General features: G+C 45.8%; 1 protein-coding gene across 1 annotated transcript in view; it reads right to left on the bottom strand.

Moving 5' to 3' along the window:
• cicb (capicua transcriptional repressor b) overlaps positions 1 to 15,473 on the bottom strand; it is a 40,546-nt gene that overhangs the window by 9,422 nt on the left and 15,651 nt on the right. Inside the window, exons 3-11 of the mRNA XM_056601446.1 lie at positions 6,188 to 6,337; positions 5,888 to 6,053; positions 5,206 to 5,317; positions 4,486 to 4,668; positions 4,166 to 4,298; positions 2,938 to 3,116; positions 2,256 to 2,394; positions 1,283 to 1,380; positions 23 to 1,052 (exon numbers count right to left, since the gene is read on the bottom strand). Of these exons, the coding sequence (XP_056457421.1) occupies positions 23 to 1,052; positions 1,283 to 1,380; positions 2,256 to 2,394; positions 2,938 to 3,116; positions 4,166 to 4,298; positions 4,486 to 4,668; positions 5,206 to 5,317; positions 5,888 to 6,053; positions 6,188 to 6,337 (2,190 nt within the window). The remainder of the gene's footprint in view (positions 1 to 22; positions 1,053 to 1,282; positions 1,381 to 2,255; positions 2,395 to 2,937; positions 3,117 to 4,165; positions 4,299 to 4,485; positions 4,669 to 5,205; positions 5,318 to 5,887; positions 6,054 to 6,187; positions 6,338 to 15,473) is intronic.

Genomic DNA, 15,473 nt, shown 5'->3' with positions numbered 1-15,473 from the left:
AATGCTCTAGAAAGGTTATCACCTCTGGCTCCAGGGCTGATCAGTCCCACGCCTTGGCTGGTCGTGTAGCCAGCCAGAGCACCTGAACCATGCTGCTTCCCATTGGCCAAGGACACGTGTGTGGGCGGGGCAGTGGGTAGGTTGAAGACACTGGTTGGCTGGCTGACGTGCTGGGGCGAACTCTTGGCGTTGGCAGGCAGGGTGGGAAGGATGTACTGCACCTGTGTGACGGCCTTGCCCCCGGGAGAGGTGAGGGAGGGGCCGGAGAGGAGGTGGGGCTGCAGCAGGGAGAGGGGCAGGGGCCCGTTGGTCTGGCTGTGCGGGGCTGCCAAGTGGCTCGTGGGAGGGGCCTGTTGTGGGGCCGCCTGGTGATGCTGGGGTGGGGAGATGAGCTGCACAGTGGGCTGAGCGGAAAACGCCCCTCCCAGCACCAGATTGGTCATGACCCCTCCAGGACCGACCGCTGCACCCACGGTGTGCGGTGAGGAGGAGGAGGAGGGGGAGGAGTAGTACCCGCCGACCGCCGCCCCACTTCCTGCCCCGGAGCCAATCAGCAGCTGCTGCGGCTGCTGTTGCTGCAGATGTGGGGTCATGGACCTCCTGTCGTGGAGGGGGCCGGGGGAGGGGCCTAAATCACGGGGTTTGCTGGCGATGGGCACCGGCGAGCTGATCACGGGACGCACGACGTTGGTGACCACGGTGGAGGCCACCCTCACCGACCCCATGCCCACCATGGTGCTCAGGCCCAGGTGGCCGACCGTGGAGGCAGGGAGGCCCATGCCCGAGGTGCTGGATATGACCGAGTTACCACAGGAGGAGAGCAGGAGAGGAGCGGACGTCATGCCGCCTCCCTCTCCTCCTCCTCCTCCTCCTCCTCTATATCCATCCTTACTCTCCCCATCTCCCGCCCTTCTCCGGCGGTCGGCGAGCCCCCCCGCCCCCGGCCGGCCCTCGTCGTGGCGTTTGGTTGCGGTGTAGGAGGAGAGGGAGACGCTCCTGCTGTGTGGCGTGGGTTGGAAGGAGGAGGAGCAGATGACCGGCGCAAACGCCCGCTGCGGAGAAGGAGACAAAAAGATCAAAATTAAATAAATAAATAAATAAATAAATAAATAAATAAATAAATAAATAAATAAATAAAAGGTTTTAACAACTCCATCTGGGCCCAATGAGGGATGAACCACTCCTTATCCTCTCCTCGTGTGTTGTTTCTGGATGATCAAACAAACAACAAAACACGGCGGGCTGCTTCTGTGCGAGTACTTCAGACAGTATAGTATTTCACCTTGCGCTCCCCCTCGTCTTCTGAACCGTTGTCACTGTCGCTGTCGGTCACTCGCTCCTTACACTTGAGGTCGATGGAGCTGGTGGGATAGGGGTCCTCTGTAGGAAGGAATTGCAAGGGCGATGGTTACACAAGGGATTTGAATGGGAGCCTTTATTAGCCAATCACAATGGAGCACACAGTCCATGGCAGAAAATATAAAAATAAGTGCACTCTAATTTATATTGGATTTCTTAAAAAGGGAACAGAAAGGCAGTAACCAGAGGAGCAGAGATTGCATTAGTTGAAATTCAATTTGTTGTGGATGTAATGTAGGGAGACTGTGCATAGCATAGAAGCACAGAAAAGGTTATTGGTTACACACTTATTGGTTCCCAAACATTGTGTGAAATATATTATCTCATTATTGCATCTAAATTCAAATGAGTCTGTTATTACTGTATATATGTACTTTTTTTCTATGGATGGATATACTTTGTATTGATCTTAATCAAAAATGTAATTGTCGCCATTGGCCAAAGCTACAGCTGTAGAGATTAAGGCAACAGCTGTAGCAACCCATGATTAAGAACCATGGTGGAACATCAGTCCTTTTATCTCTGAGGTCACATTTTCACCTGCATATTGATGACCCATTTCCAAGATCCTGGCGGGTGACTTTTTTTATTGTTACTATTCTCCAAAGAAACTAAGAGACCACATGATTAAAATGATCGTATTTTGTTTATTAAAATGAAAAACTTAATAGTGACTGCACACGTCAAGTGACAATATAGACTTTGTATGCTGGACAAGAGGCCGGGAAGCGGCGGTGTTCTCTACATTATGACATCAAATCTTTTTTTAGGACACTCGGAGATGCTCAATGTATTTATTTATAACCCGGCACAAGGAAGGGGCGGGCAGACACACAGCCTCCTGGGAGTCCTGCTCTCCACTCTAACGGGCACTGTGTATAGCTACAACTTCTCACCAATGACATCGTCATCGCCTTCCTCTTCACAGATGACCATGCGCTCTTCGTCGCTGGTCATGTCCTCGCTAACCCCCCGCTGGGCCCGGGACTGAGGCGGGGGCCGGCCCGAGAATTGTCCCGCTCCGTCGCCACACATCTGAAGGAAGGTAGAGTCTGTCTGTAGCAGGGCCACTCATGAACCACCACAAAGAACAACAACAGGGATGCACGGGTTTATCGGCCAGACGGGAAAGCCTGATGTTCACGCTATCTGGACATCGGCAAATATGATGACATTCAAAAATGGCTGTGGCCAATGTTTATCTGCGGTGTCACATACATTTTGAATTATATATTTCAGTAAGGTTATATTAACAAAACCGAAAAAGCAACGGTATCGGCCAATTTATTTATTTTTTCGGCCCACAATTTCACAATCACTCAAAAATACTTAAATTAATTGTATTACTCCGGTGTGTAGAAGTTCATAAAACATTGCGGTTGGTTTTAATATTTTCAAAATACAATGAAGCTTAGTTAATGTACTGCTATGTGAAGAGAAACGTTTTTAGAGAAAGGACTGACAAAACCAAAAAGCCAGCCCTTTTTGCAATCATTAAGCCCCTGAAAGACAAACCTATGTATTTTGCTGCATCACTAACAGTGTGAATAGTGATGAGTTCCCCCAGCCCTGTTGTACCTGCGCCAGCTCAGCCAGTGCCTGTGTGTTGCCCCTCTCTCCCCGCTCCAGGCTGTGCATGGCACTCTGTGAGAAGGCTCGGGGGCGGGTCAGCTGGCCCACGTGACCTTCTCCTGTGCTCCGCTCGGACACGCCCACCAGACCCGGCCCTGCCCCTTTCAGCTCCACTGAATGAGGCTCTATAACCAGGCACAGAGGAACAGTTTGATAAAACACCGTGGGAAACCGGGGCAAAGTATGGATGCCTCTAGTGCGAGAGCATTCTGTGTACGCGTGTGTATTAGGGGTGTAACGGTACACTGAAGTCACGGTTCTGTTCATACCTCGGTTCAGACATCACGGTTCGGTACGAGTTCGGTACAATGAAGGGAAATAAAAAACAAAAATGCAGAAGAAATTCTTTTTTTATTGTCTCAGGTTGTACCACCTAGTGTCATACAGTCTCTCCCCTGAGCTAGCTGCTACCGCCTGAACTGTGTAATCTAAGATGTAAACAGTAAACAATAAGTACCCCACATAACCTCCAGACTCCATCCGTAACTTGTAAACAAAGTAAGAAAGAAATATGAAAATTTAGCATGTCTTATTTATGAAAGTGCAAAGTACACAGAATTTGTGCATTTCCCCCGGAGGGTACGGGTCGGATCGGGGCGGCTTGGTGAAGTAGTGATGGTGCATTTCGGCGCAGCTCAGTTACGGCTCGCGTTTCCACTGACAACAGTACCATTTTGGTAGGGGGGGGTTAGCATTGTGACCTCATAGCAGCCTGACACAGTGTAGCGTGCTAATAAATCCAAGGAAAAAGAAGAACGCGCACAATGAACAAAAATCAACAATGTAGGACGTCCAAGAAGGACGGCAAACTTTTGTGCGACATTTCTGCAATAAGCGAAGCTTTCGCCGTTGTCCAGAAATACCTCGCGGATAATGTGTTTGTTTATTATCCCCCTGTCCCACGGAAGTGCTATTCTGTCGACCAATCAACGGACGGCTTGTGTAGCTCGAACTTGCCGGCACCCTTTCAGGCGTCTCAGTTGTCCCTGAAGATCGCGTATCAAACATTAGTTCGGCATTACATTAATTCGAACGCCAGTTTTATTTCATTTCATACCGTGTATTCTCCGTGTAAATCCATGCGAACCGTGACGTCCGTACCGATTCGATACGAATCCATGTATCGTTGCACCCCTAGTGTGTATGTGTATGGAGGATTGTGGGTGAGACTGACCTGTGGTCTCAGACATGGACCTCTCTCTGGCGTCCTTACCGCTAGGGATGCCGCGGCCCTCAGAGCTGGACTTCTTCCTGTCTTTGTTGCACCACTTCCAGTCTGGATGGGCCTTGAAATGGGCCTCTTTCACCTGGGAACGAGCCGTTTGGGTAAATGCCGCTTTAGAAAAGACAGGATATTCTGAACCTGCCATCAGGGGAGGCAGGATAGTCTAGTGTGGGGACAGAACAGTCTCCAGTCTGCTAAATGCCTATATATTACTAGTAATACTGCTGATTGGCTCTGTATATTTTGGATGCGCATCTGTGCCTGCGTACCTGGAAGGCCAGGTCGTGGTACTTCTGCTTCTCTTTGGGCCCCAGCGCGTACCACCACTCCCCTAGGATCTTGCTGACGGTGCGGTTGTCCTGGTTGGGGTGCCGCTGGTGCACCAGCGCCCGGTGACGCTTGCTGAAGATCATGAAGGCATTCATGGGCCGCCGTATGTGGTCCTTCTCCCTCTGAGAGGATAGAGAGCATTGTGTAGTGCTTAGGGTACATACATCTCCCAGCCGAAGATGTATCTGGGTTTAAACCCAATGTCCACAGTCTACATGTAGTCTTCCTTGAGCAATGCCCAAACCCTAAAATATGCCTAAAATGTATTAACCTCTTAAGCTCCAGCCTATTTTTTATTTTCTAATTAATCGAATTAATATGCTTGGTGTTTTGAGTTGTGTTTAGCAGAGTTTCTCATGTTTAATTTGATATGACTATTTCTACATAATACGGGCAGTGTTGTATGCCTTTTGCTGCGAGAGTGATCACGGCCTTCCCAAATCTGGGGACCCTCAAGTTTAAGATACATTATAAGTAAGTAATTAATTAATGAGCCGGTGTTCATTAATAACATGTTTCGTAATAGATTAACTGTAAATTGCTTCAGATAAAAGTGTCTGTAAAATGATTAAATAGTCAATTCTGCACACAAAACCAAGCCTACACATTGGTTTACTAGTGTAGTGATGAGAAGTATAGATGTGGAGTCCGGGGCGTACCTTCCCAGGACTGCTCTTGTCCCCGTCTTTGGGCAGCGCGCTGAGGGACTGAGTGCGTCTCTTCACCGGTACAGCCAAAAGGGGCGGGTCCGGCAGGACTCCCGGGAGGAACCTGGAAGAGGGAGAAAACACATTACACAAGACACTGAAGATCATTACACAAAAATAACTGGTTGACAACAAAACGCATTAACCACGTACAACCATGGAGCCCCAGATACTGAATGTTCTGCTTGCTCCTTCTGGATGTTAATATTCGCCGTTTTCCATTTTCATATATGCCAGAACTACCGGTTAGTCTAGGCTCAGGGCCCTGGCAGTTGGTTCCTTGTGAAACACAGATCAGCAGATTGAGCAGCGCCTCCAAGTCAATAACTGGCAGCCTGACCACTGCCTTTCATATTGTCATAAAGTGAAGGAATGCTTTAGTTCCCGTTATCGCCGCTCTAGCCGTAAGCTACGCTGCCAAATTTAGAACAAGCCTACAAAAATATCCCACACATTTTCCTTTTTTCAAAATAAATATCTATCAAAGTCTGATGTTGAGCAACCCACAACTTCTCTAACGCACCGACACCAACGAAGAGGAACTGAACAATGGAAAACCGTGAAACTTTGCGAACATAACAGTGGTCTCAGGCATGTCTAATACACTTCAAATACAACAGTAGGTTTGGCTTACGGGTCATCCACGTCACTTTCGGTCTCGCTGTCGGGCCGCTCCGCCTCCTTCTCCCTCTCTGGAGCTGGCTCGTCCACCGAGGGGAGAGGCCGCGACTGGGGACCCCTCTCCACGGTCATGGGTACCTCCGCAGGCTCCTGTAACACCACCGGCATCCCTTGGCATTCTGAGGTAAATCACATGTTTATGGCATAGAGCATTGGTAACGATCAATGGGAAACACACAAAAACGCATTCCATCTTTAAAAATCATGAAGACAACTGGTGTAAAACAATTGAACAGTAAAACAGTTTGTTTACCTGACTTTAGACTTGCTGCTTGAGGGTGATTGATTGGTTGTTGGCCCTCTCCTGACTGAGCAAACGCATCTGATTGGGTTGGTGCCAGGAAAGGGACCAATGAATGCCAGGGGAACACAGGAACAGACCGTGGCTCCACATTGGTCCACACTGTAGAGACAGGATTTTTCAATATAAAGGCAATGCCTGGCAATATTTGACATGGTGCTATCTTGGGGAAATAAATAAATAATGAATACGATAAATTGTAAACACATAAATACGGTTACACTGACCAAACATGCTCAATCCTTGACGCAGATATTGAGGATTCTCTGAAGAAAACATGGTCGAAGCAAAGTCTTGCTGCTGCTTATAATAAAAAAAGATGTCCCTTCTTGGAAGGGATGATACTTCAACGAAAAGTTTGATCTGATTCTGAGAAAATACTAAGTGGACCGTGGTTGATGCATCAGCTGTTTTCCCTTCAGTTTGCGATCATCATTCACATTATTCACTGCATTATTCCAGTTGTTTGTCGAAGTGCAGTCGTTATTCATAGTTGGACATCACTACGATTTTATGACGCAGGGATTCCATCTCTTTCCTTCTTTGAGAACACCGCAGTTTGATAATTCGAACAGAATAATCAAATATCCATGGGCAAAATGTACTACAAAATGATTACATTTGTATATTGAGCAAAATTAAAACGGAATTGATTAGACAAACTAGAAAATGACTGATCAAGGCAAGATTCCGCCTTGGTCTAATTACCCCCGATGCCCTCTCACTGTTTGTTTACATCGGCGCATTAGAATGGCGCCGAATTGGTTAACAAGGCCTCGCTCTCGTCCCCGGCCTGGATTAGCACACGGATCCGTAAACTACGCATCTATCTTTGGAGACACGTTAGATCTGTAGATCAATGAAACCGGTGCTGTGATTACGTGATCTCAGAAGATCATAACACTCTAAAACAACCCCCCCTGTGGAATAATCTAGTTCAAAAGGCAGACGTAGCAGGACAACCGTGACTATCGAGCTAGAGAGGCAATAGGCAGATGTGGGCTATGATTGACATATGTCGCTAACTGAGACACATTGAGGACTTCATGTCCGAGAGGGCTCTGCTAATATAACACCGGGGTCTGTCAGTGTTGGTTCACATAATTCACACCGGCCAGTTTAGCTGCCCCTTGCATCAACCAGAGCTCCCAGTATACAGGTCCAGACCCTCGGGAACGCCCCTGGTCCTGCACCCTTCGCTCACAAACAGCCAAAAGAAACGCAACTGTTCTCATGTTCTCCACAACGACGATTATTCACGTGTATTCAGCACACACAACGTGTCTGTTTAAAAGAGAACAGCCTTTCTTAATCAAATCGCCAAACAAATACATATGCCATTTGCGGTGGTTTCCATCCCTGACATGAAATGTGCACACCTGCCTGTACCGACACACTAGTGATCAACACCACGTTAACTTAAGGGCAGAGATGCGGGTATCACGTCTGTTTTTAAATTAGGTACATCCGCTACCTAAACCGTCAAACGATGACTACAAATCTGTCAAGGATCGTCCATAAGGTGTCCACTATTACGAGCTAAACTCGGGCTAGGCAGCCTCACGTTAGCTAGCCCCTGATGGACTACAACGCGGAGCAGCAGCGACGATGATGGATCCCTTCGGCTCCGGTCCGCGGAGAGGAGATATCAAGTCTGCTTCATCCAACTCCGCTCCAGTTGTCAACGAGGACAATAAACAAAATGCCCAACCGGAGCTGTTTGAAGCGGATTTCAACCCCGAATGATTGGCATCTAATACTCAGTGATTAAAAGCAACAGCAGCAGCAGCGAGCGGCTCGTGAGGTCCGTCTGCAGCAGGTTAGCTCGAGCCACTCCGGGCTGCGTCCTCCTCCCCCTACGAGGCAGCGCGCACCATCAGCCTCGATTAGTTCTCGGGGTGGAGGCCTTTTCGCGTGGAAATGTCCTCGTTTAACATCTTCGGAGAAAGGCTCAAGTTTACTGAGTTGTTTTTTTCCCTTTTGAAAACCTAAGCCCTTCCTTTCTTTTTTTCCCTCCCTCTTCCTCCTGTTGTAAACTAGGCTGCTTGCCCCCCTTCCAAGTCTGTCAACCTCGCCCAACCGTGTCCCGCCCCTTTCGGTGGATTTAGGCATCAGCATTGGCCGAAGCAACAACCAGTCATCGGAGTGCCAGGGTTACTGATTGGGTAGAGTATGCAGAGGAATGTCAGTCATATGCAAATGTTCTAATCTTGATAGTCAGCGTAACAGCAAAAGCAAAAACACAAGGCATCATTAAATGACAAACACCATTTTGTGTGCCTTGTAAATTGTCTTTTTACTATACGTACTTCTTAAAGTATGCTGTCACTTATCAACTGGTAAAAAGTTCGTAGTATAACTACATGGCTGTATGAACACGCGAATCAAACGCCGGCGGTCAGATGTAGGGCAACCAATGACCTGACAAGTTACACGAAGTCCCTCCCTTGGGACGGGCAACAGCCATGGGGCCAAGATCCAGGTGTAGTACTCAAAATAGTCATCGTATGAAGGGGGCGCACTTAAGCTTACATGGTGGTCACGTATATTCTTCTGTAACAAACTCGGCAATTGAATGTTGGCTATAGGGTTTTTGTGAGTGACTATCTTTGGCTACTTTCTCTAAGGGATGGATGGACCCTGTAATTTAATGGAAGTTTGAGTAAACTCGAAATGGCTTTTAGTTAAGAATCTGAAAAAAAGATTGTGAATGTGTCCTCTCTTTTGATCACTCCCCCCCTGGGTTGCTCCTAAACTGTGAGTGAGAGAGTAAGTAATGCCACTTGCTTTAGGTCAGTAAATCCAATTATTCTTAATAATGCTACTCTCCCATCACCGGATGTCACCACTACCACATATGCAATTTGTATTGAGACCCGCCAGAAACTAGACAAAAGAGAAATGAGAGCAGGCAAGGGAGGCTGTCTTGAAAGAGAAGGAAAATGGGTGGAACGGGATAAGAGGAGAGGACCAGAGGGTAAAAATAGAACGAGAGTCATTCTGTGATTCAGAAGAGGGAGGGACGGGGATGGGGGTGGACGGAGAGAAAACAACTTGTGAAAACAGAACTTCTCTTATGTGACCATGGTAGCGATGTCAACTGAAACAACGGATAGTAAAGACATTTAAGGTTGGACAGAAAACCGCCCCTATACCTGCCACAGCTGGTATCTTGCTGGACATTGTGTGTGTGCGTGCGTGCGTGTGTGTTGTTGTCGCAACATATCCTGCACCAGAACTCTCTCCACTGTCAATCCATGAGGCACAGAACTGGGAGGGGTAACCACCGTGGCCCCCAGCGGCTCTTAGGGAGTTGGGACACTGGCCAATAAGGTCACAGCAGGTTCCTCTGGCAGATGTGGTCCTAGTAAAGGGCCTCTTAACCCCTCAGTCCCATAAATCATCACCTTGGGTGTAGATTTGCAGAGAATAACTGACGAGGAAATTGACATTATGATAGCAAATAGTTAGTAGGAAATCGTAAATATAGTAAGTTAAAATACGCATATTTCTAAGTGATTGTGATATTCTACAGTCATTGTCAGGCTGTATTCTACCGTGCACCCCCTCATCCCTACCCACACATACACACACCCACATAGCAACTCCTCTGCCATCCTAGCTCTCTCTTTGTTGGCATGATATTGACATGAGTGAGTTTCCACTGGAACCATGCAGAAGTGAGAAGAGCTGTAAATGATATTTTTTGATCATCTAGAGTTAAAGAAAAGACCATAGTGTATATGATCGAGAGAGGGTTGTCCCACACAGAATGGCCCAGTAACGCAGAATGGTAAAAAACTTTTAAAATTGTTTTCAAAGTCCATATATCGTTCCAAAACTGCTCAGTCTTGAAGTACAACCTAATGCCATCCATTATCTTTCAATAACAAGCTTACAAAATGGATGCTTCCTTTATTATTTTTCCTATCTTCAATGTATGTTGAAGATATATATCCTTTTCCTTGTCATATGTACTTAATAATATGTACTTAATCCAATGGAATATATCCTGTGTGCTATATCCTGTGTGCTATACCCTGTGTTCCATATCCTTTTTGCTATGTCCTATGTGCCATGTCCTATTTGCTATGTCATGTGATATGGCCTATGCACTTTATCATAAGCATATAACATATGTGCAATTTAATAAGTGAAAGGTAATTTACACTATAACTATAACTATGTCCTACATCCTATAGTCTATATCTCATTTTCTATGTTGTATGATATGTCTTGTATTATATATCCTATGTGATATATCCTATGTTATATATCCTATGTTAAAAAGCCTATGTGATATATCCAATGTTCTAAATCCTATATTATATATCCTATGCGACATATCCTATGTTATACATCCTATGTGATATATTGTATGTTATACATCCTATGTGATATATTGTATGTTATATATCCTATGTGATATATTGTATGTTATATATCCTATGTGATATATTGTATGTTATATATCCTATCAGAGAAAATCCTATGTTATATATCCTGTGGGATAAATCGGATGTTCTGTTTCCTGGGATATGACCTTTGCACTATAACCTATGTTCTATATTAGCTAAATCAATGATCTGTATCCTATGAGGGATGTCCTTCTTGCTATGTAGATTGTTCTGTGATGTTACCTAATGCATTATGGTGACCCCTTTCAGCCTGTGCTGGGCGGATTGGGAGGGAGCAGATATGTTGGATGAGCGATGGCTGTGATCATCTGAGAGCTTAACGCTTGAACATATCACACAAGCCCCTCATAATAGAGTTCATTGGCTAAATTATTGTTATCAGCCATATTAGTTTGAGGTTTATAGGTTAGGTATGTAAATTACCGGCGTTGAGCTATATCTTACCTTTTACCTAAATATGTGAAGCACTTTGAGTCTGCCTTGTGTATGAAAAGTGCTATATAAATAAAGTTGCCTTGCCTTGCCTAAATCATATAACAAAAATGTAGACAAGTAATGTTTAAACACTTCACTTGACAAATAATTATGGTAATAGAAAAAAATCGGTTTAAACCGGTTTAGGTTTAAACTTGCTATAGTTATGCGTTTGCGAGGCAAACATGCTATAGTTATGCATTCTTAAGTCAATGTTTATTGCAGAGGTTGAGAGAGAGAGAGATCCCGGAGACTATATGGCGTTCCTTCTAAGTAGCAAACCAACCACCACGATACGGGTAGGTGTTCGAGGTATTATATTGGCTGCTTTGCAGTCACATGGACCCATGGATGAGTCTTAAATGCCCCCTGCCAAAACTTTTGTTCCACCTTTATGCTCCCGTGTCGACGCTACACCTGCAGAGCGGAGCCCCTCTCTCCTCCTCTCCACCGCCACTGCGGCGGCGCCTCTGCTCTGTCGCTCTCCCAGCCATCCAACACTCGCTCCGTCCAATTATAACCATCTACCATCCTTCGTAGTTACTATGGCAACAATCCTGTCGGGCAAAGGGTCCCCGAGTAACCTGTGGCAACCAATGACCATTAGGTCTATCTCCCTTCAACCGGTCACAACCGAGCAACCATGGGTGTCACGTTTTTTCAGTTGGAATCCCATTCAACTGCCATTGAATGCGACCTTAAAGAACAGGTCTATGAGCATCAAAACTTTACCTCCTCAAAACCAAGCCTCCCCATTCCCCTTCTCTGTGTGTTTATTACCCATGTAAAATAATCATTTCTGGATCTGGTGAAATCTCTCCCCTGCTCATTCGCTATTTAAACGATGTTGCATGTCATTGGATTTAAAAAGGCGCGAGCAAACACATCGAGGATATGAGCAGACTCCTTGGCTACCAGAGGCAGAGCAACCTTTTCTTCCCCAGCCACAAACCTGAACCAATGAGGAGGGCGTACGTAACGGAGCCTTCAGACCAGTGTGTGGACGGCTGTGTCTCTGAGCTGCTGCGAGCTGCCGATGTAATGTGTGATTTCTACCATCTGGTGGCACTGCAAGCTCAGAGATAAATGAACCAGTGAGTGGCGAGAGGGAAAGAGGATTGGGATGAGGGGAGAAGGAGAAAAAAAAGCCCACCGCAAAGTCTCGTGCAAACTCACTTTCATACATGACCAGGGTCGGGGGATGAAACTAAACGGCACACTTTTAGGATGAATAAACGGGAACTAACTTAGCCTACGGGTAAACAACACCGATGGTATCAATCTGCACCCAAGTCTAGGAGGCGGTGAGCCTTATCTCTGCAGACTCATGTTGATGTTGTCCTTCCCAAGTGTAGAACACAATGAATTGAGAATGAGCATTTTGCATGGGGGCCTTTGGTTAAACGTTCAAGGCCATGGCCACACCGAACTGAGCGAGGAGTGATCCAGATGTGGCTGTTGCCGTGGCCTACACATCACTCCCCGATATGCACGGCTTTGAGCGTTACGTAAAGGGAAGGAGGGGAGGGAGGGATAGAGGGAGGGAGGGAGGGAGGGAGGGAGGGAGGGAGGGAGGGGAATGTTATTCCCGGGTATCCGTATCCGGGTAGACCAGAGAGAGCGAGAGGGGGAGTGAGCAGGACTGGAGGGTGGGGGGGACGGATGCGCCGGTGGGTGACGGCAGTGGGAGAGCGGGCGAGGGGGTGGTGGTGGGGGGGTGTTGGTAACGCACCACTGCAGTGCGATGGAGCAAAGGGTTAACACGCACAATTTGTCGTGAGTCTGTTTTGAGACAATTTTCGAGAAAAAAAATGGAGGTATACAGAGAGATCAAAAGAGATGGGTCATGGAGCACAAAGTCACACGGTGAGGAGAGCGCGCACGTGTTCATGAGCGTGACCGCTTTTATGTGTGTGTGTGTGACGCTGTGTCGAGTTCATTTTTACATGCTTTTCTGCATGCACATCAATGTTACCATGTTAAAAAAAAAAGTATTTCACCAAACAAAAATTGTTTAGTCACTGAAATAAGAGATTTTGGAGTGTGTGGAACAAGACATCGTCATGATTATATTCTGCAAAACAAACGGACCGCACACACAGGAGGCTGAGCGACACGGAGTCACACATTGAATGCCTTGCTCCACGACGGAAAGTCTCTGGTGCCACCAGGCTGTGGTCATGATAACTGGGCTTTTCTATTTCTCTTTACTTGAACTCATTTATTTACTGCCCACTCATTCTGGGATTTCGGAGCACAGACAAGATCTATGGATCCTGCCTAAAGTAGCCCACAGTCCCCCTCATCTCCCTGATCTCAGAGTCAGGCGAGAACATTTCTTCTGGAAAGTTCCCTCGGTGAAATAAACAAAGTCTGTCACGATGAGGTAGAACTGTAATTAGAACTTGCAAGAATAACATAAATATGTGAATAATTGAATTTAAAACGGAAAAAAAGGTGTTATTCTTCACTTATGCACAATAAGTTCCCCTTGTTTTAAGTTGCAAATGAACAGAAGCCCCTTGACGGCCATGCACACGCACACACACACACAAAAACGCACATACACACACACACACACACACACAAACACCCATGCAAAAACGCACCCACACACCCACACACACACATAGCGGCATACACACACATATACACGCACACGCACACAAGCACAAACACCTAACCCCACACACTTCCACTCCCCCCCCCCCACACAAACACACAGCACAACAGTTTCTACTGAGAATATTCGGTTACGCGCGTGTTATTTGGATGTGTGCTGTTTGCTTTGTTACCATGGCAACAGTCATTTGGCTCACACGTCATATCCGGTTCTTGATGACACTCGATCGTTCATCTTGTCGCTAACACCTTATTCAACCTACCCTAATACAACAGAGACAATACACAATGTAGTACAACACATTTCAAATTCATAATCGCCCTAGTACAACACATACACACTCTAGTACACGTACTCCAGTGCATCCTAAACACCAGACAAACACACTGTATAGTACAACGCACTCTAGTCCACCACAGACAGAACACCCTAGTGTGCCTAATACACATGCGAGAGTACAACACATGAATACACGCTCTAGTACTAGTACATCCTACCCCAACTATCCTAGTGCACATTATACATGCTCTATAGAACACATAAATCCAAGGTCCAGCCAATCATGCGCCACATATCCAAGCGTGCATTATACAAAAAACACACACTCCAGTATGTGTCAGGCAATACAAATGCTAGTAACTCCAACATCATACACTCCATCTATTCTGGTCATCATACACAACAAACACACCAAACACACCTTACTACAGGCAACACCACACATACACACTCTGTCACCTCACACATGCCCCAGTCAGGACTGCACACACAGTACACACTGTGGAGCAACACAACCACAACACCCACCACACACATTCTCTTGTACAGGCATTTAAGTACATCATACACACCACATATTGTTCATATTCACATATTCACCACATATATTCTGGTAGGAAAAATACACCACATTCAACTCTAGTTAGTCAAAGACAATACACACAACACACATCGTACATGATATACCACATGCTCTGGTAGACAAGATACACCACACACTACTCCGATACATCATGCAACAGACACACAACACACATCTCTCATCATATACAACCACATACATCAAAAACAATAAACACTCGTTTACATCATACACCAGACACACAATACACATCGCTCATCATACACCACATACATCAAACACAATACAGATACACACTCTATTACATTATACTACCGACACACAACACACATCTCTCATCATACACCACATACTCTGGAACACATCATACACACCACACCACACGCTGGTAGAGAGTGCACCACAGAATCGAGTACACCACACAGAAGACTGAATATATGTTGCTCTCAATCACTGGCAAAGCTTTACTGGCAAAAATACTTAATACAAATTTAAAACAATTTATACGTAGTATATTTTACTACATATTCGAGGGAGGAAAGGAGGCGAAGAAAATGTAGGCTTGGTTCTTTATTCTTGAATTAATTTAATCGGATGCATTCCTCTCGTCTTCCATATCAGTCTGCTAAAATCCCAACCATAGTAACTGTATGTTCCTCTTCGTTGCTGCAATACAATTACACCAAGCAGCACACTCTTTAAAAGACATTGTGAAATAAATGAAACTAACTTCCAAGGTCACAAAATGGCCACAGTAGGTCTGCAGTCAAAATGCTGTATTTATAATTAATTTACAATACATCCAAATGATATTCCCTCATATAAGTCAGAGGCTATTTAAGTTTGCAATGTGAAATTTCA

This window comes from Gadus chalcogrammus, chromosome 11 (genome assembly GCF_026213295.1).
Source record: "Gadus chalcogrammus isolate NIFS_2021 chromosome 11, NIFS_Gcha_1.0, whole genome shotgun sequence".
Lineage (NCBI taxonomy): Eukaryota > Metazoa > Chordata > Actinopteri > Gadiformes > Gadidae > Gadus > Gadus chalcogrammus.
Note: the sequence above shows the minus strand (reverse complement) of the source record. Positions and strands in the feature narration are given on the sequence as shown.